The sequence below is a fragment of the Hermetia illucens genome, chromosome 6, assembly GCF_905115235.1.
Source record: "Hermetia illucens chromosome 6, iHerIll2.2.curated.20191125, whole genome shotgun sequence".
In the NCBI taxonomy this organism is placed as follows: Eukaryota; Metazoa; Arthropoda; class Insecta; order Diptera; family Stratiomyidae; genus Hermetia; species Hermetia illucens.
Window position 1 is genome coordinate 2,128,915 of NC_051854.1, and position 18,905 is coordinate 2,147,819.

Below are 18,905 nucleotides of genomic sequence, written 5' to 3' on the forward strand. Positions count from 1 at the left end.
CCAGTATCGTCAGCAGTTCCGCCTGGAACGCTGTGGCAAATCCTAGGAGACCGTACGACTCGACTGCAATGTGTATATCCAAGAAAACCCCTGTACCGACAGCCTCAACCATAATAGTTCGTTGGGAAGGTAAAAATTTCCCGAGGTACTTCGTTTAGGATTTTACTATGGCCGTAGGGCTTCATTATCCAACATCCGGACTCACATAGGAGAGTACTGCGCGCTACAGAATATTTAATGTAGTGGCCCAGGTGGAGGAAGTTTAGGGGTACTTTGAAAGCATCTGCCAGGTAGGACTACAGAGGCCCAGTAGCACCAGCACACACGGTTTTTTGATTTCTAAAGATTTAGCTTGGCTTTATCTATCTACAAACAGAAGAACTGTACATACAGATGGGATGTACACATGTGTGTTACCGGTTACACCTTTCATTTTCTACATATCTGATAAACTAATATTTAAAAAAAAATCGTCCGACATTTGCTTATTACTTAATATTTTATATTTTTAACAAAATTTAAAGAAATATGTCGCGATGGTTCATATACTTCTCCAATTTTATAAAGGTTATTCCGATGAACATCCGCTGTTAATGTGAATTTTAATAACGACCCAAATTTACCATAAATTTTGGTTTCTATTTAAATATAGAATTTCGGTTCAAATCTGTTTTTCTGATTGAATTTACACTCACCTCAGCCAAAATCGAAAACCGCCTTAACAACATTCCCCAATTTTCCATCTGGCAACACAATGCTCTCCAATCTGAATGTCAATTGCAGATTGTCATAGTTTGTAGTAGCGAATGGTTAGGTTTTGCTGTGTACAACGTTTAAGGTCGTAATATCAAAGTAATTATGCCTTCGGTTGAGATCGAAGGCGATCTCGCTAATAAAGGAAATGGCGAGCAGCAATCTGCAACACTATCCGGCCCGGTGATCGGAATAATCTATCCACCGCCGGAGGTTAGGAGTATCCTTTTGCAAACAAAAAGAAAAATTGAAAACATGAAACCATTTATTTGGTGAAAAAGTGCTTTTATTCCTTAATAAATCTTGTTTAAGACATTGTTGATAAGACTGCGAGTTTCGTTGCTCGAAATGGACCGGAATTCGAGGCTAGGATTCGACAAAACGAGCTTGGAAATCCAAAATTCAATTTCTTGAATGCCGGCGATCCCTACCATGCGTATTATCAGCATAAAGTCATTGAAATTCGTGATGGGAAAAGTATGAGAGATAAGAATGGATTTGGATGTCTATTCCTGATTGTTTTTTTACATTTCAAGGTGCAGACTCCTCTCAGGCTTTGCTGCCAGGAATCAAGCAACTTTCGGTAACATCTGCGGCGCAGCAGAAGCAACAGGAACTCCTTAAACAAGTCGCTGAGCAGCAATTCGTCCCAAAGGAGCCACCTTCGGAATTCGAATTCATTGCTGACCCACCCTCCATTTCGGCTTTAGATTTGTAAACCTTGAACTATTCGATTTTCGAGCGCCACAATCATTTCCATTCCCGTTTCTCCGCAGGGACATCGTCAAGCTCACAGCTCAGTTTGTCGCCAGAAACGGTCGACAATTTCTTACAAATCTCATGAATCGTGAACAGCGGAATTATCAATTTGATTTCCTTCGTCCGCAACATTCACTTTTCCAATATTTCACGAAGTTGCTTGAGGAATACACGAAAATTCTCATTCCGCCCAAGGATCTAATGAGCAAGCTGAAATCAGAGAGCGCACCGGGACGGGCGAGCATGAATCTGGTACTGGATCAGGTGAAATATCGCGCCAATTGGCAGAAACATCAGGAAGCGCAACGTCGCAGGGAGGAAGAGAAAGTTGAACGGGAGAGGGGTGAGTTTCATCCTGGTTTTCCTTGAAATTGAAGTAATTTCTTCATTTGGCTCTTATTTCCGCAGTTGCGTACGCCCAGATTGACTGGCACGACTTCGTTGTAGTCGAAACTGTTGACTACCAGCCATACGAAACTGGAAATTTCCCATCTCCCACCACCCCAGAGGAAGTGGGCGCCCGTGTCCTGATGGAGGAGCGTTTCATGGAAGACGATGGTGACATTGAAATGCAAATTGAATCGGATGACGAAGAGCCTGACGGTCGTAACGTCATAAAAATGTCTACAATGGAAAACAGAGTGGGAATCCCCAATCCAGCTCCTCCGACCAGCTCATATCATTCCAAGAAAGACAACACACAAGTCCAGGACATGGACGAAGCTTCTAGCGATGAGGACACGCCCTCATCTGGACCTGGCAGTGAACCGCCAGTAGCACAACTGCTACCACCCACTCACGACAAGGTCATTGTGAAGAAATATGATCCCAAGCAAGCTCAGAAGGTCACCAAGCCTGTGACCACGTCCGATGAGTATTTAATATCTCCGATCACGGGAGAGAAAATCCCAGCCTCAAAGGTCGCCGAGCATATGCGAATTGGTTTGTTGGATCCACGCTGGGTGGAACAACGCGACAAACACACTGTGGATAAGCTGAATCAGGACAACGTGAGTTTTGGATTGCTTAAAGCAAGTTAGACTCCACATTCATCCTCATGTTTGGTTTTCAGGTTTACGCTGCAGGCACGGCTATCGAGGCTAGTCTCAAACAATTAGCTGAACGCCGTACTGATATTTTCGGTGTGGGTGACGAGGAAACAGTTATAGGTAAGAAGCTCTTAGCAATTTGCAAAGTTTTTGCTAAATCCGCATCTCATTTACTCAACAGGTAAGAAGCTGGGCGAAGAGGAAACGAAAAAAGATGATCGGGTCACCTGGGATGGTCACACATCGAGTGTTGAGGCAGCGACCCGTGCGGCTCGAGCTAATATAACGCTTGAGGAGCAGATCCATCAAATTCATAAGGTAATTTCGCAAAGCTTGATGATTACTGTAGAATAAATGCAGCGACTAACATCTTCCGTAGGTCAAAGGTCTCCTTCCAGACGAAGAAAAGGAAAAGATCGGCCCTAAGCCAGCCGTTTCGACTGGAAAGTCTACTCTCTCAGCGCCACCGCAACCGGCTTCACATCCTCCGGTGTCAATGGCACAATCGAAACCGATGATGCAAACTTCGGCCATATCTCATCCTCCACCGGTGCCGGTGATGATGATGCCAATGCGGCCGCCACCAATGATGCGTAAGTGGAACTCTTAAACTAAAGGAGGTAACAAGCTGTTTATGCGCTTGATTCGTCTTTCAGCACCACCTTTCCAAGTTGGTTATATTCCGGCAATGCAACCGGGCGCTCCCATTGCCCCCGCTCCACCTGTGATGGAACAACCCATTATGATTCCTCAAGAGGACGAGCCGCCAAACAAGAAGTCCCGCACTGAGGATAATCTGATCCCGGAGGCGCAGTTTATAACGATGCACAAGGTAAGCTGATTAGCGTTTGGTTTGACCGGTTGATGACACGATTCCTCTCATTCACAGAGCCCCGTCACAATCCAAGTCCAAGTGCCGAACGCAACAGACAAATCCGAATGGCGACTCAACGGGCAAACTATTCCTGTGGTTCTGGACCTGACGGACACCGTTTCAGCGCTCAAGGCTAAGGTCCAGGATGAGACTGGAATGCCACCAGCTAAGCAGAAGATTTCGTATGAGGTAATTCGCAAGGAATTTGTCTTCCAAATGGAACCATCCTAATCGTCAATTCGTTTGTTCCTTGCAGGGAATGTTCTTCAAAGACAGCAACACGGTCGCCTATTATAACCTTCTGAGCGGAACAACAGTTCACTTGCAAATCAAAGAAAGAGGTGGACGCAAAAAGTGAATCGTGGCTGGGTATTTGCGTTTGGAAAAAGTTGCGTATTGTTTCCTTCTCTGTTTGGTATTTCAAGTAAAATAAAAATGATTGCTCGAGATCGAGTGAAATTTGGACTTTTGGAGCGAAGTGCTCAGCAGTTTCGAAATTAATACTTTCCGAATCACCTCAGAGGGGCTATGGATGGAGCTTGCCTTGTTTTGCTTCCAGAATTCGACCAATAAAGCAGGATATTGGCGTGCGAAGTTTGCTGGACAATCTCGCGTTATAGTCAATTCTATAGTTCAGGCGGAGTGTAGAACTATTTTTTCCGCTTTCGAGTTTGTTCAAATGGGCAACATATCACCGTTGCTCTTTTTTGGATCCGGACCGGAGTTGTTGGGCGGTTGGTCCACTCTAGGACCCCTTAAGAATGATCACAGAGGAAGCTTTTTTTACCCGAATTCGATCGAGATACAGACGTCTGAAAAAATGGAAAATTTCGAGTTTCCGTCATTTTTTAAGCCCGATTAAGTCTTGAGCGATTTGGACCACTTTGGGATTCATTAGGAGCAGTCCCGGATGGAGCTCTTGTTGCTTGAATACGTTCAAATAACGGATATACATCGACGTTCAAAGTTGTTGGATAGAATCACAATTTTCGAGCCCGAACCAGATGTTGTCTTTGTCGATTCTGGCCCCTTTAAGAAGTCACGGATGCTGGTGAGTGGTTGATTTCAATTTATTTTACCGGGAAATTCCATTCAAATCAACTCATTTCTTGAGTTAGTAAAACTAAATCGGCGAAGTTGTTGCCTATTAGCCCATCAAATTTAATGTGACCTCCAATTGAAATCCTCGGCGACTATGGTCTGAGTCATTGCGTTGCTGATATTAATTGTAGTTAGGTTGGTAGGTATTAGTGGCCGGTCCGAGGATCGTAATTAGTGATGTGATGCGCCGTTTTGATGCCACAAACTCCTAGGACCATGGCTGCTGTTGTGAGAGCAAGAAGGCAGAGTCCAGTCGACAAAGGCCTTCAGGGCCAGCCCGTAGCATTTACGAAACCTGACTCTAGCTAGAGCTGGGCAATCGCAAAGGAAGTACCTGAGGGTTCGCCCCTCTTCTACGCAGCTCGGCAATGCAAATTGTAGGGTATTCCGAGCCTGCGGCATGATCCACTATAAGCCAGTGCCCCGTACAAATCGCCGTAATTTTGTATGCGTTTGCACGCGTCTGGCCCAGGAGCTCTCGTGATCGGGTTTTGTTATAAGTGGACCAAACCCTTCCTAACTTGGCCCGGGTGGTGAACCTTCGTAGATTCCGCCCTAGACAGTCGCCAGCGGGATACCGACTCCACCCGCCGAAGGACTGTCAAGAACAGAGCCACGCCTGGCCAATCCGTTAGCCCTCTCTATGTCCCTATGACCGGAAACCCAGATGAAGGTGACCTTGGGCGTTCCGCTTAGACTGTTCAGAGCATTTATACACTGTGTGTATTCGAGAAGACCCCCACACTGACTTCTCAGACCATTTTTGATCAGTCGGTGAAAAATAGCCTTGCAACCCAGCGCCGGTCTTCCACTCTGCCATGGTTGAAAAGTTCACAGCAAAGTTTTTCGTGAAGTTCAGCTAGCGTGTGGTATAGTCCGTGGGGAATGTCCAGATTTCCCGAAGTACTTCGCCTAGGATGTTACTATGGCCATAGGGCTTCGCTGCCCAGCATCCGGACTCACGTAGTCTGACCGCACTACCCGCTACAACGTACTTAATGTAGAGGTCTAGTGGAAGGAGATGCAGGAGTACATTGAGAGCATCTGCCGGGCAGGACTGCAGATACCGGGCAGTACCTGCACATGCGGTTCTTTGAATCATTTTAAGCTTCATCCAATTGTACTTTTTGCTCAAAGCTTTCCACCATACAATAGAGCCGTACGTTAGGATGGGATGCACCACAGGAATACTATGTTTGCTACTCGTTACACTCAGCTTGACGGCAGTGAATTGCGCCTGCCACATCGTTCCGGGAGGTCTCAGCTGTGCTACACGGTGCAGAGAGAACGATCCTCATCCCCCGCGAAATCTACTTGCCCCCAACACGCGAATTAGATCTACCCCTGGAACCATGTCATTTTGGATTCTTTGCAGCCTCTAAACCTTCTTCTTCGGTTATTGCCAGCTAGCTTGCTGATGTGGCACCATTCAGTTCACAAACTATATGCACGTCTCAGTTCCCGCACTCCGAGCATCATTGTTCCTAAATATGAGCTGGCCCTTTTCACCTTGCCTGTTATAAATCATCACCCCAACTACTTAATGATTGATTTCCAGCCGTATTTCACGTCAACCGCTGCAACGGCGGCAGCTACAGCAACAACCCGCGGCAATGAGAGAGCAACCAGCCACGACGGGAACAGGGAGCCCTTCTCGAGCTTGTACAAAAACAGACGTGTAACCAAATTAATCGCAAAATTCGTATTACTCACAACTAATGATTGACCACGCGTAATGAACGCCACCACCATACTCCGGTCGGGTCGGTTTTCTGTGTGGCTGTGTTTTTCATTGCTTCGGCGGGGAACGTAATAAATTCTTCTGTCCGCTCCGGTCTTCTGCCTCTTCTTCGCTCATAAGCGCCAGGTAACGGCGGGGGCGCGATCGCCCCTGCGGCAGCGGTCGCAGCCAGGGTGCCCGCCATTTAGCCGCGCAATCCGGTGGCGTGGTTTTGGAAGTGCAATTTGCACTCGCAAGCGTCACAACGGACGCCACGCACTTTAATCAAGCGTTTATCTGTCGCGACGAAGAGATCGCGAAAATGTTGGAGGACTGCTCCTACGTCCGGCTAAAGGAACAACTCATACGCCGGCTGTCAGTAAGTGAGGAAGCGAAACTGAATCACTTGCTGCTTCGAAAAATGAGGCAGCTGGGTGGGTTTGCAGCAGCTCCCGGAGAGCACCCGCACTACCTTGGCCTGCACGGACACGAGGTCGCTGGCGGTGCTGTCCGCCGAAAAAGTCTACGAGGTATACGCATGCCTCGCGGTCGCGGAAGTGTCTAAGTACACACGAAGGTGATTACATTTACAAACGCGTTCTCCAAACTGACGGCAACTGTGAGTACATTGCGTTCGGGAGGTTATTTTTGATCGCAGTCATGCTCGAGGTCTGTTTTCCGAAAAGGGCGCTCGAATAGACGCAGCCCTGGACCCTCATCGGCAAGTTCAAGCAACTAAATGTAAGACCAGGTGCAATTTCAAAAAATTGGGCTCGCTGGGGTGCCTTGGCGGCGGCTATCCGAAGCGCCTACAATTTTCGACCCCCTGAGCAGATGTTGCTTACCGGTCGACACGGATGCGGAGGTGACAGTTCTCCCCGTACACGTCCAAACACCTTAATACCGCAAAACTTGCGACTGTCTGGCGCGAACTCCTCTCCCATCCACACTTACGACTACAGACGATCGTTTTCGTGGCGATTGGTTTTGGCTGACATTAGCACCCCCAGACTTCCCCAGACACGCAGACTTCCAATGTCATTATTGGCTGTTGGTGGACCTGAAGAATAAATGCATTGCTTTGACAAACTGCCGTGTCTTCACGACCTTGGATCTGGCCAAGGCGCATCATCAAATCCCTGTAGCGTCCGAAGACATATCGAAAGCAACTACTTGCCTACTTTTCAGTACGAGTTCACCAGGATGCAACGTTGCGCAGACATTTCAGAGATTCATCCACTTCGTCCGACGAAACTTAACTTCTGTTTCGTCTACATGGATGATGTTTTGGTCGCCTCTTCTTTTGTATCTGACCGTTTGGACCATTTTTCCACGTTTCCTTGAGGCGGGGCTCGTTGTAAACGTTGAAAAATGCTAATTCCTTCGAAAGCAGGTGAAGTTTCTCGGCCACATGATCACTCCTGACGGAATTCAACCAGACTCAGACAAGGTTGAAGCGATCAAAAACTTTTCCCTGGCAACTACAATGAAGGACCTGCGAAGGTTTTTGAGCATGTTAAGCTCCTATCATTGTCTCCTGCTCAACGCCGCTCATCACCAATCGATCATCCTCTTTGTCTGGGCCCAAAACAAAATACGCGAGGTTGCGCGGTCTACTGAGATATCCAGGTGTTTGAAACAACAGTGTCAAACAGCAGCTGGTTGATGTTTCACTTCTAACATTCCCTCAGCCGAATGCACCCCGGCGACTGAACTAAGTCGGGACAAAACTTTGTAGCTCCGCCTCTCGAACGACACCACAAACGCTTTGCTCAAGCATCAGCCGAAGCAAACAAAACAATTAATTTCTCTGAATAATCTTTTATTCACTTCCCCCAATAATACATTACAAAAACACTTTTCTCATCCCTTCCTCGAAAAATTCAAAACGGCACCATAAAATCACAGTAGATCACGCTCAACTGGAATGTCTTCTCTATTGCTTAACGTGGTTCTAGAAACCGTAAACGTTCATTGTCTTCTTCCTTGTCTGCAAGGCTTTCACCATATCACGGAAGCGTGGTAACATGGGCAGGTAATCGTCTTCACTGTCTTTGGCCGGATCGCATACTCGGTGCAAATTATGTGGCAGGAATTGTGCTATGTACTCATAATAGTCTTCAGACGGGTTGACACCGGTCGAAGTAATGTGCAATGTGAACTTGGCACGATACGCTGAACCGAGAAGGGCTGCTTCCGTTGTTTTCTGGAATTAAAAATAATTGAAGTCAGGAATGATTAGGGTTTCGGTTTGGGGTGGAACTTACTTGTATGTAAACCGGTGCGTTGAAAACATCAGCGACAACTTGTAGAATTGACTTATTTGCGGATGCTCCTCCTGTTGCTACAATTTTTGTGTTTTCTCCTGCAAGAAAATTGGGTGAATTTAATTAATTGTAATGAAATCCTTAAAGGGAGTTGGGGAGACCGTTCTATCCGGGCTATGAACTTTGGAGTAAAGGATCAACTGCCCCTCAGAATAAGGGCTATCTGTCAGCTCCTTCTAACAACTGCACAGAACGTGTTGATAAAAAGTATAATTACCGAATGTAAATCCCATATCCGCTGCTATTGCTTTCCGGTGAAGCATCTGCCCTTCGACTAAAGCTCGTATCTCAACGGCAGGCGAGTTAAATCTAAAAATAAAAGCCAATCATCAACTATAGCATTTAGATACCTAACAGAACAGAATTTGCGCCACTGATGGGCTAAGCAGTGTGCGATATCCTCCTTCAATCACCACATTTGAAATAACCAAAGTTTCAGAATAGTCTCTCAAAAATCGTTTTAATGAAGGTACTCACTTTAATCAAAGACATTCTCGTAAATCTACTCACTTAGCTAATCCTACTGATGCGTCCGAACAATTGAGCGAATGTTCTGGTCCCCATCTAAGTGTGCCTTCGACACTCGGAATGATTTCAACTGAATGAAAATGCAAAGCCATATTTCCGCCATTCCCGCGCGGAGTTGAATCCAACATTTCGCTGAAGCAATCCCAGTTATTGTTGGCATCGGCACGTTTGAACACATCACGAACCAATGAACCGTTTCTAAAACTATAAAAAATGCGAACACATAAAATCTTCAATCAATGACAAATTGTTGTAAGTAGAATACCATAACAAACCCATGAAAGTATCCTCAACAGGATGCCTCAAAATATGACCTTCCTGAAGCAATGATGGTTGTGTTAAGGTCATCATAATAGTATCACTTGTACCCAAGGAAACTGCGAGCAGTTCCTTATGAACGAGCATTCCACACAGAGCTGATGGATTATCCCCGGTGAATCCAGTCACTTTGCAAGTATTTTTGAATCCATATCGTTGCACGAAGAATGAACAAACATTTCCGATAACTGAGCATGTTTTCACTGGTTCTCCTAAACGCCTTTCTAAATCCGGTGCACACGCATTCAGACACGCCTCTGACCATTTCTTCGAGCGAATATCCAATAAATTCATTCCAGAACCATCGGCCATGTCAATTGGTGCAACATGACCAATAAATATTGATGCCAAAAAGCTGCTCACCAACGAAATTCTAACAGTGTTCTCGTAGACATCGGGTTTTGTTTCGTAAATTTTTCGAATTTGAGGTCCTGTAAATCTTGGATAGCATTTTGAGCCGCTTATTTCCACCATTTTTTCACGACCACCAACAGCGTCTTCCATGTCAGCGCATTGTTTTTCTGTCGAGCCGTCCATCCAAATTGGCGTACGGTTCAGTGAAAATGCTGATTCGTTGAGTTGTACGTGGAGAAATTTATCAGCATCGAGTTGGTTGAGGGTATCGATTCCTTGTTGTGTCCAGTAGACCGAACCGTGTTGCTGGAGGTAGAGAGTTTCAGGATGTAAGAAATTTTGCATATTTTTTTGTGTTCATTTGAAAATACCTGCGCAGAGCCACTAAGGGCTACTACTGTACTGAGATTCGCTCCTTGGACAACAAGTCGATCGAGCACCATGTCTAAAGCCTTTACCCACATGATGGGGCGAACGTAAAATCTAGAAAAACATATAAATTAGATATGTGGGAACTAATCTAAACGTGTAATTAAAGATCTCAATGGAACTGCTTATTCTAATTCTGAAGAAACTAACTAAGAAAACTCTTACTCGTGTGTTTCATCACCAGCGTGAACGCCGCCAAAGGTTTGGAATTCGTAGAGATCCTTATCGAATTTCACTTCAGCATAGACCAACGTCTGTAAGTCCTTGCTAAGTTGGACAGCTTTAAGCTAAAAAACGGAAAGAACATGTAAAATACATTACTGACAATTCACGAGAGTCTTAATATATATTTCATTAGAAATAACGAAAATAGCTTTAGTAGACGTCGCTTATAGCTAACAAACCGCAGTTTCTTTTTCGGTTTTATTAAAGTATATTGTGCTGGGAACCGATTCTTACACATTATTGATAAAAACATTCATAAAATGCACGTCAAAGTATGCTAGAAGGAGGGAATGATTGAATGGTTACCACTTCGATGGGATATAATGCGTCAACTATACCTACGCGCCATCGCTCGCAGTTACCTGAAATGCGCTTCAGCTCCCTCCAAGATTTCCCGAGACGCCTGTACTGCGCCAAGTGCCCTTAGGACGAACCAGTCGTCGGCAATTTTGAGGGAGTGGATTTCATGGTATAGTGTAGTCAGCAATGCAGTTGCCGCCTCTGCTTAATGTGTGAGCTATCCACTGCCACTTCCGCCTTTCGATCATATTTCGTACGGGTTCCAAGCTTGTGCGCCGAAGAAGGGTAGTTTTGTGGTGTTTATCTCCAGTCCAACTCTACTTGCCTCTCTTTCTAAATCATGATCAGGTGAGAGAGCAAGCAGGTGTCATCAACATAGCCCACTTGTTTCAGTGAAGATGTCATTGTTCATTGAACCCCTTCACGTCCTCCGGACATGGCAGTATGAAGAGCGTCACCGATAACAAGAAGAAATAATATCGGTGACAGGATGCTACCCTGGCGGACTCCACTTTGGACCGCAAAACCCTCCGAGATTTTACCTCGGTGCTCTCTGGACGTGCTTCATGGCCCCGTAAAGAGCATTTTTGACCGCAGTTTAATGCTCATTGATATTTTCAGGCAGGTTATTCAGTACATTTGCGGTCCGATCCGCAAAATAGTTCTCCTTTATCGAGCGACAACTGGATCATACAAGTGGTCGACGTTGAACTTGAAGGGTCATAGCTCTCCAAACCTGGGAGAAGTGGCAGCCACAACAGGCAAGCGAACGTAAGCGACCATCAAATTGTGATCCGTTTCGGGGCTGATGTTAGCGCCTCTCTTGTTGTACTAAATCTGCTGCTGATCGCGAAGTGATTAATTTGATTGCACGTACAGTGTCGGTCAGTTGAAATCTAACTGACCAGTGACGAAATAGTGAAAGTTGCAGACATCCACGAACCTCCCACCATTATCGTTACGGTCGCCAAAAAAATGTTTTTTATATATATAATTAGAACAAAGAAAAATCAATATAAAATAGATAGGTCGCAAGAGTCGGCATAGGCTCTTTTCCAGCCTTACAAAGTTTTTCACGTCCGCTTCTCTTCGCCGTTGTCCTCTCGAAGGTTAGGTACAACAATAGAGGAAGTTTTGTTCCGCCACGGCGTTACTCAAAATTTTTGTTGATTATTGTTATCGGGATGTCTCTCCAAAGAAAGGATACCGCGGGACCTTGTTCATCCGTAATTGCCGTGCAGTAAGGGTGTCATCGTTTTGGCGGCGGAACCCAGAGCCTTGGTCACACCCCCTTCGGATTGACGGGCGTGAATGCTGTGTGTTCGAGCGATCAGACTAGAACATGTTCGGCATCCAACTCACGAAAATGGCGGTCCGCATCGAACTCTAGCGTGCGCTGGTACCATCGCAAATTTGCCAATATACCAGCCCATGGACGTACATCACAACAAAACCAAAAAACTAAGTTCGCTTGGGGACGCGACGACGTCTAGTCGAAGGGCAGCAACACGTCGTTTGACAGTATACGACCCCCTTAGCAGGCGCAATTTTCTGATGGACACAGGCACGGAAGTCTCGGTCCTCCCCATCACCAGGCCCAAGAAATTATTTCCACACCAACGATCTCCACGGCAATAAACACATAGGACTGCACTCTGACTCTCTTCCCAAATCTACTATTTTCCATTTGATGTGGGCAATCAACATAATCTCTTTGTAGCTCCAGTAATTTCCTATTTTCTAAAATTTGATAACTCTGAGCTCGATTGTGCACCAAAAATGTTACATGAAAGCAGAATCGATTATTCAAATTTCTCGTTTTAATGTTTATTTTTTTCTTTTCTACAATCCAATCAGTTTAATGAGCATTTGAGTCATAAATGTCGGAAACGCACCACCCGCATGATCCGTCATCTGATTGTTTTGAGCACCACATTGTCGAAGCATGATATTCTCCTGGTTATACAAGGAGTGTTGTGATTCGTGGAGACTACTATATATGACCTTTTAGGGTTACTATAAAGTGATAGCGTCAGCAAAATGCTGTTAGACTATTTTTAACGATAGAAAAAGCAACATGACCGGCGTTCAATGTTTGGTTTACTGTAAACATCCCCTTATTTTGTTGTTGTTGAAATAAATTTGTTGTCGAGACCTAGTTAAATTTCTTTACTGCCAGCAGTGTATGCCAGTCTTAAACTTGTGTAGGAACTTCACTGCGTTTAAGGTCAATCGTCTAAGCTTGTACTCTTGGCTTGAAAGGAGGCCGCTGCATCTCATTTTGTACTCACAGAAAGGACTAAATTTAACAATGTAATGTGCCGCTTTTTCGACCTACCGGCTGGAGTATCGTGGGGGCTATTGTGAAGGTATCAAATCACAGGAAAGAGCACTGTTGCCGTTAGCTTAAAGACGGTAGCCGCGAGGGTGGCCACCGTCTGCTGAAGCTCGGTAATCTGGCCCGTGGCCTCACGCGACACTTGGGTCGTGGGGCGCGCATGCACCTCATAGATCTTATCCGCGGTGTTCGTTAACACCTCCCAAGACCCGGAGTCCGTACCGTATAGTCGTTATCAGAGAAATATTTATGCTAATGAATTAATTTTAATTCTAATTCAGCCAGCAAGTGACTTGTTCGAAGAGAAGTTTCGACCTCGAACTAATGATAGCATCTATCTGAGACCTAAGTCCCCATGTTGAGGCAAAGGTCCGCCTGCACAGCCCATGAACTGTGGGGGCTCGTTTCATCTTTACCTCTAACATACATGTTTGTTCCAAAGAAGCTTCCTATCTAGAATAACTCCCAAGTCAACGAAGATTTGGCCCGCTTGTAACACAACCCGATCGCGAGACATCAGAAGCGTGCAAATACATATAAGATAACGGCGGTCCGCACGCATTCGCGTTGTCCAAGTTGCGGAAAAAAGGGAGAAACCCTCAGGCTCTTCCTATGCGATTACCCAGCTCTAGCTAGAGCCAGGCTACGAGCACTAAATAAATTATTCTTTAAGGACCTCAGAGAGATTCCAAGTTACTGGGTGGGAGAGCTGCTTTTCTTCGTGAATGCTACGGGCAGGCTCTGAAGATCTGAGCCGATCGGAATCCGCCTTTTTGCTCTTACCAGTGCAGTCATGGTCTTAGAAGTTTGTGGCATGAAAAAAGAGGATACCACAGCGCTAATTGGGCTCCTCGGAACCGCCGCTAATAGCTATCTACCGACCTAACATTAATGACGTTGAGGGGAAGAAGTGACAAAAACTCACTTCATCTTTTCGAACTAACTAAGATAGCGTGATAGTGTTGTGCAAGCGCGTATTGTGTATAGTTCCCAAGGCAACTCCAGGCGGGTCATACCGATTTGTCGTTTCTCTTCCGATTTGAGAGTGTAGTTCTATTCCCGTAGTTGAAAAAACCTAACTTTCAGCGGGATATTGGTCTCTTGGTCTACGGTCTCTCCAGGTTCCCCGTAACGCATTGCACAGAAATCTTCAACGACTTCGGGCATCGAAGAGCGAAAGAAAACGTGTGACCTTCAACAAAGACGATAAGCACAATTCTGTCGGTATTTCCCCACTTTGAAAGTGGATACCATCACAATTCACATTACCATGTTCTTCATTCACCCTTCATTTAGGTCTATAGAAAAGAAGAATGTGTAAAGCCTCACTAAAACCTGCTGATAACCTTAGGCCGACTGTGTGTTATCAGTGGAGCATGAGAGCAAAAAAAAAACCCGAATGAGAAGAATTCATTGCTTCGAAGTCATTCTTATCAGGTCAGATGAGATGGAAAATTAATAATAGAAATTTCCAATAGAACCTAATCATATTTTCTCAATGTGTCTAGTGAAATTTTTTGGAGGAAGAGATGATTAGATTCGAGTTTTTAAACGACTGAGCCCTGAAAACCTGGGCCCAAGTAGTCAGAAATAATTTCTTTTGGCCAACGTCACGACAGCATCACTTCATTTTCTAAATTCAGATTGAATTTGAAACCCTTTGTACAACGAACAGCAGCCTTTAGTTACGCAACAGATAATCACGATCACGAGATCTAATTCATTCTTTCCAATTTGTTTCGGGGAAAATGTCTCAATTCAAAACCAATCAAACGCTTTTGTTCGTAGTTATGGTGATGACGCGAAATTTTGGGGCTTCTGATGATAAATGATGCTCGCGTGGGCGTGCAATGAGCTAATTGATTCCCGACACTTGAAAGTGGAGGCTTGAATATTAAGTACGTCTGTGAGAAGTGGGAGACAATGATAGTTTTTGAGGAACATTTTAAGAATATTTTTTTTTTATGAAAATCTTTTCATGTCTCAGTCGAGGGTTTTGAGAGATTTACGGAAGAAAACATGATAAATTAGTGCTATAAGTAAGCACAGTCTTTTAACTGAGGTAAATAAAGTTCAAGGGCAACAAATCTAAGAAATTCTCTTGGCAATTGGTCTGAAAATTGAATTTTGAACCCAGGCCAGTAATGCAACTTTTCTGCTTCACTGTCGCTCTCCTTTTTATCGCATCTTATCCAATGGATGAAATACAATGTTGTGGGCAATTTAAGAAATTTACAGTGTTATCTGAGACTGCTATTTAACGGGGATTGAATATTTTTCCACAGATTCTGAAGATAACATTTCTGAGCGCATCCTCATTTACATATTAGAGCATCGATATTGGTTTCTCTTGCTCCATTTATTCAATGCAGCTCCAAACTACAGATAACCTACACAATCTTGTCGCAATCACGATTACATATGCTGAAAAAATAGATAAAATTTTATGCGAAAACCGCCCAAAACGCAACCGGTTCGACTTATCAAATATTTATATTGTCACGTTCCGCAAATTGGCAAGTGACAATATTGCCTTTTCCCTGCTCACATTGCACTAGTAATTATCAGCTCATAAAAAAATATTTCACGCATTAAAACACGTTTTAACTTATGCAAATATTCAAAAGCAAAGGAGACGTACCCACCTTCTGAGTGCTCAGATCGAATCCAAGGTACGTTTCCTCCTCGGTCGGCATTGCGGCGCAAACTTCTCACGTTCTAACAATTATCAACGACACAAACGGCTTCAACCTCGCGAGCGAAGCAACTGAATCCATTTAGAATTCGCTAGTCTAACAATGCTGGAAGACGAGCCAAAGTTTATAAACAAACAAAACCGAGGAGCGTGTACGTAAGCGATAACACTGTCAGCGAAATGTCAAAATTGTCGCCGGGCACTGGGAAATGTCAAAAGCCGGTTCTAATTAGAGCGGAGACAAGACTTCCGGCGGAAGGTGAAGAAACGGTTGAAATTCCATCTTTTGTATGAAGTTCGTTTGGCACTTATACTCGGTCAAGAATATCTTAATCTGAATCTGCCTTTCACGGCAAATATCTAATAAATTTCGTAAAAATATTAACCAAGATACACCCAACTTCTTCCCATTCAATATTTCCACCAACCAACAATTAGCCAACAGCATTAACACACTTGAATTATGAAACCAACAGACTAAGGTGAGTTCACATCATATGGCATTGCCCGACGTGGTGAAAAACAGTTCGCGGCCATGATTTCAACATATGTGAATGTGTGACAAGTCATGACATTTTCATGTGAAATAAACAAAATTATTCGATGGAAGACTCGTTTTTTGGATTTGATACATCAGCACCGGTAAATATTCATTACACCAATTATTTTTACATGTCTACATATAAATATAACCACGTAAATAACGTATAAATTGATATTGCTTTCATCGCCGAAATTTTTGACAGCTTCTCACCTTTTAGCAAAAAAAAATTCCCTTGGATTGTGTGATTTCTATTGAAATGATTTTTCCTAACAAAGTGTTTGTGGCGCTATCGCATGTACTTTCCGGGCTTTGAAAGGCGTTGCATTGATAACGACTTTGCATTGTTAACGTCGTGGGCGTCATGAGGCGAAATTGCGAGGACTGTGGTGTCGTTCGAGCGGGATTCTAGCTGTTGTGAGGCAGCGTTTAGTGTCCACCGCGGGTCAGTTCTGCAAGGACAAAACCACGCTGTCGAAACCCAGCAAAGCGTCGGTTCCATAGCGAACAGACTGCCCCTTGATATGCTGCAACGACGGTTGTTTGTTGCAACGAATGCCGACCATTGTGGTTTGCATCGACCGCACGATAACACCCGCGCTCGGTGGCCGTGGAATCATCCGCGCGCTATATATAAACTGGACTGTTGACACCGCTGGCCAGCAGCGGGGGAATATATGGCGTGGTTACTACGCTTTTGGAGGTGCTTTTCGATTTATGGCCCAAGTAATCGACAGAAAACATCTAGTAGAATTCATGAACTGCAAGTTCCGATGATGCATCATGGATGGACCCCTTGGGCTGATATCATCAAAAATGCTGTAAATATTTACATTTGGATATGAAATCAATCAGCGTGGCACCAGGTCGAACACATATCGGCTCTATCGAGCTTGGATCATCCAATTTTAAAGTAAACACTTTCTATAAGGGCGACACACAGTCAAGCCGGATGCAATCGCAATATTCGTATCGTAAATTTCGTATATTCAGGGTAGATCGGTCGAATATCGGCGATATTTGATTGCGTAACGAGCGTGACACTTAACGGCAAAACAGAATAAAACTTTTTGTGGTTTCCGTGATTCAATCAAGACGATTTATAGCTCGATACAGTGTGAGGGTGATGCGATGTGAGCTCTGAATGTTGAGGGACAGAATTACTAGGAATGAGTGCCATGTCCAAAGTGAAATTCATATTTTGGCTTCTTTATTTGTTGATGATTGGGTAGGGCATCAAAACTGCGATCTTATGCCGAGCACAGTCACCGTCATCTTAGTCAAATCGATGCTAAGAGCAAATATCTTCCCAATAGATTCAGTTGCTTCAAACTGCATATTAGCTCTCGTTAGACTACCTGCCAGGGGGAAGTCGCGTGTTTCGAGTCCTAAACAACTCTCTCTCTATTACGCTTCCGTCACCTCTCCGCCGTCCTGTTCGAAACTTTGGAAACTGACAGCGAATTCAGACGCTTTCATCCTGGGCGGCAACCTCAACGCCACGCATATGACCTGGGGCGATTCAGTTAGCAATGATAACGGCAAAGCTCTCTTCCGTTAATTCCATTCAGACCCATTCCTCAGTGCCGACATCATTAATGCGGAAGTCCCAACCTTACACCTCCTTTTTTGGAGTAGAGTAACTGCATGCGTTTACGCACTGACAGGTGAAGTCTCGCAACGATACGCCATAGAACTTCCAACTAAATACCTGCCTGTCATCAAAGAGCTACGCTGGAATCGTTTGACACATTACTTCGGGGTAGCTCTTCCGCTCACCCGGCTTAGGGAGTCCCCAGGTCAGGGATCTCCTTTCACCAGCGAGAAAGGAGAAGTTGTAAGTTCTGGGAATCTCTTGGCATTCGGTCCCTATAACCGTCGAGCTTAATGCTGTGTGGAGAGAGCTCCCCTGTATTTGCATAAAGCTGCTGGGGAAATTCATCGTAACTTTCACAAGAGAAAAAGGTGTGTTCGGTGTTGGCCGCTTCAATTCAAAGGCACGGGTTTGCCACTCCCGACGTGCTTTCCATGTCTGCGGAGTAATGCCCGTACAATACGATCCATTTGGTCGATACTTAGTATGCAGGGGTTTTCCGCATAGCCCCGATTCCCGGGTGACAAGTTTATAGCCAAGTAACCACGGGAACTTATTTATGGTTACCTTCCACCCCTTGGTGCGTTTTAACGCGTTAACCACACTAACGCGCATAGCCCGCAATGCAATTGTCGCTCCCTCCTTAATCTGTGACCTATCCACTGTCACTGTCCACAAGCCTGTGCGTCGACCAAGTTGTTCGTTTAAGATAGTGTCAGGTTGGCGTACTCCGATTATAGGACGAAGACAGGTATTGATGAAAGCTGGGAGCTTCTGAGTGACAGTGGAGTTCGCTTTTCATATGCTACTCCCATATAGCAACACAGAAAGAACACTAGCACAGAACAATCTCAATTCTTATTCTTATCTTATTGTTGAGATAACTGACAGGGCAACGAAAACAGATCTAGTTCTGTTAATGCTACCGTCGGCAGAAACCACGCTTCCTAGATATACAAATTGATCGACGCGTTCTATTTTCTGCCCATTAATGCAGATA

At 44.7% G+C, this 18,905-nt stretch overlaps 3 protein-coding genes across 4 annotated transcripts in view; 2 read left to right on the top strand and 1 right to left on the bottom strand.

Moving 5' to 3' along the window:
- The first annotated feature begins 772 nt into the window (after positions 1-772).
- LOC119659964 (splicing factor 3A subunit 1) lies at positions 773-3,894 on the top strand. Its single transcript, XM_038068321.1, has 11 exons — positions 773-973; positions 1,066-1,230; positions 1,290-1,467; positions 1,530-1,855; positions 1,921-2,522; positions 2,585-2,681; positions 2,743-2,879; positions 2,941-3,154; positions 3,218-3,393; positions 3,451-3,624; positions 3,692-3,894. The coding sequence occupies exons 1-11, from the start codon at positions 859-861 to the stop codon at positions 3,791-3,793; spliced, it is 2,286 nt and encodes a 761-aa protein (XP_037924249.1). The 5' UTR covers positions 773-858; the 3' UTR covers positions 3,794-3,894.
- Positions 3,895-8,061: 4,167 nt separating this feature from the next.
- On the bottom strand, positions 8,062-15,931 carry LOC119659257 (xylulose kinase). Its single transcript, XM_038067249.1, has 8 exons — positions 15,721-15,931; positions 10,378-10,499; positions 10,155-10,266; positions 9,377-10,089; positions 9,094-9,315; positions 8,801-8,892; positions 8,524-8,621; positions 8,062-8,462 (listed from the first exon to the last, which is right to left on the bottom strand). The coding sequence occupies exons 1-8, from the start codon at positions 15,769-15,771 to the stop codon at positions 8,211-8,213; spliced, it is 1,662 nt and encodes a 553-aa protein (XP_037923177.1). The 5' UTR covers positions 15,772-15,931; the 3' UTR covers positions 8,062-8,210.
- A 232-nt stretch (positions 15,932-16,163) lies between these two features.
- LOC119659256 (protein PAT1 homolog 1) overlaps positions 16,164-18,905 on the top strand; it is a 55,340-nt gene continuing 52,598 nt past the window's right edge. Inside the window, exon 1 of one of the 2 annotated variants that reach the window (XM_038067248.1) lies at positions 16,164-16,412. In XM_038067248.1, coding sequence (XP_037923176.1) covers positions 16,374-16,412 — 39 coding nt within the window. In that variant the 5' untranslated portion in view covers positions 16,164-16,373. The remainder of the gene's footprint in view (positions 16,413-18,905) is intronic. The other variant, XM_038067247.1, reaches the window with a different exon arrangement.

What these genes read in the sequence shown, in the direction of transcription:
- LOC119659257 (XM_038067249.1), bottom strand. Translation starts at nt 15,771, where the DNA reads ATGCCGACCGAGGAGGAAACGTACCTTGGATTCGATCTGAGCACTCAG. An exon ending in TCGATCTGAGCACTCAGAAG is followed by an intron (nt 10,500 to 15,720) that starts GTGGGTACGTCT and finishes TCCGTTTTTTAG; the next exon opens with CTTAAAGCTGTCCAACTTAG. An exon ending in GCATCAGTAGGATTAGCTAA is followed by an intron (nt 8,893 to 9,093) that starts GTGAGTAGATTT and finishes TTTTATTTTTAG; the next exon opens with ATTTAACTCGCCTGCCGTTG.
- LOC119659964 (XM_038068321.1), top strand. Translation starts at nt 859, where the DNA reads ATGCCTTCGGTTGAGATCGAAGGCGATCTCGCTAATAAAGGAAATGGC. An exon ending in TGAAATTCGTGATGGGAAAA is followed by an intron (nt 1,231 to 1,289) that starts GTATGAGAGATA and finishes TTACATTTCAAG; the next exon opens with GTGCAGACTCCTCTCAGGCT. An exon ending in TCCATTTCGGCTTTAGATTT is followed by an intron (nt 1,468 to 1,529) that starts GTAAACCTTGAA and finishes GTTTCTCCGCAG; the next exon opens with GGACATCGTCAAGCTCACAG.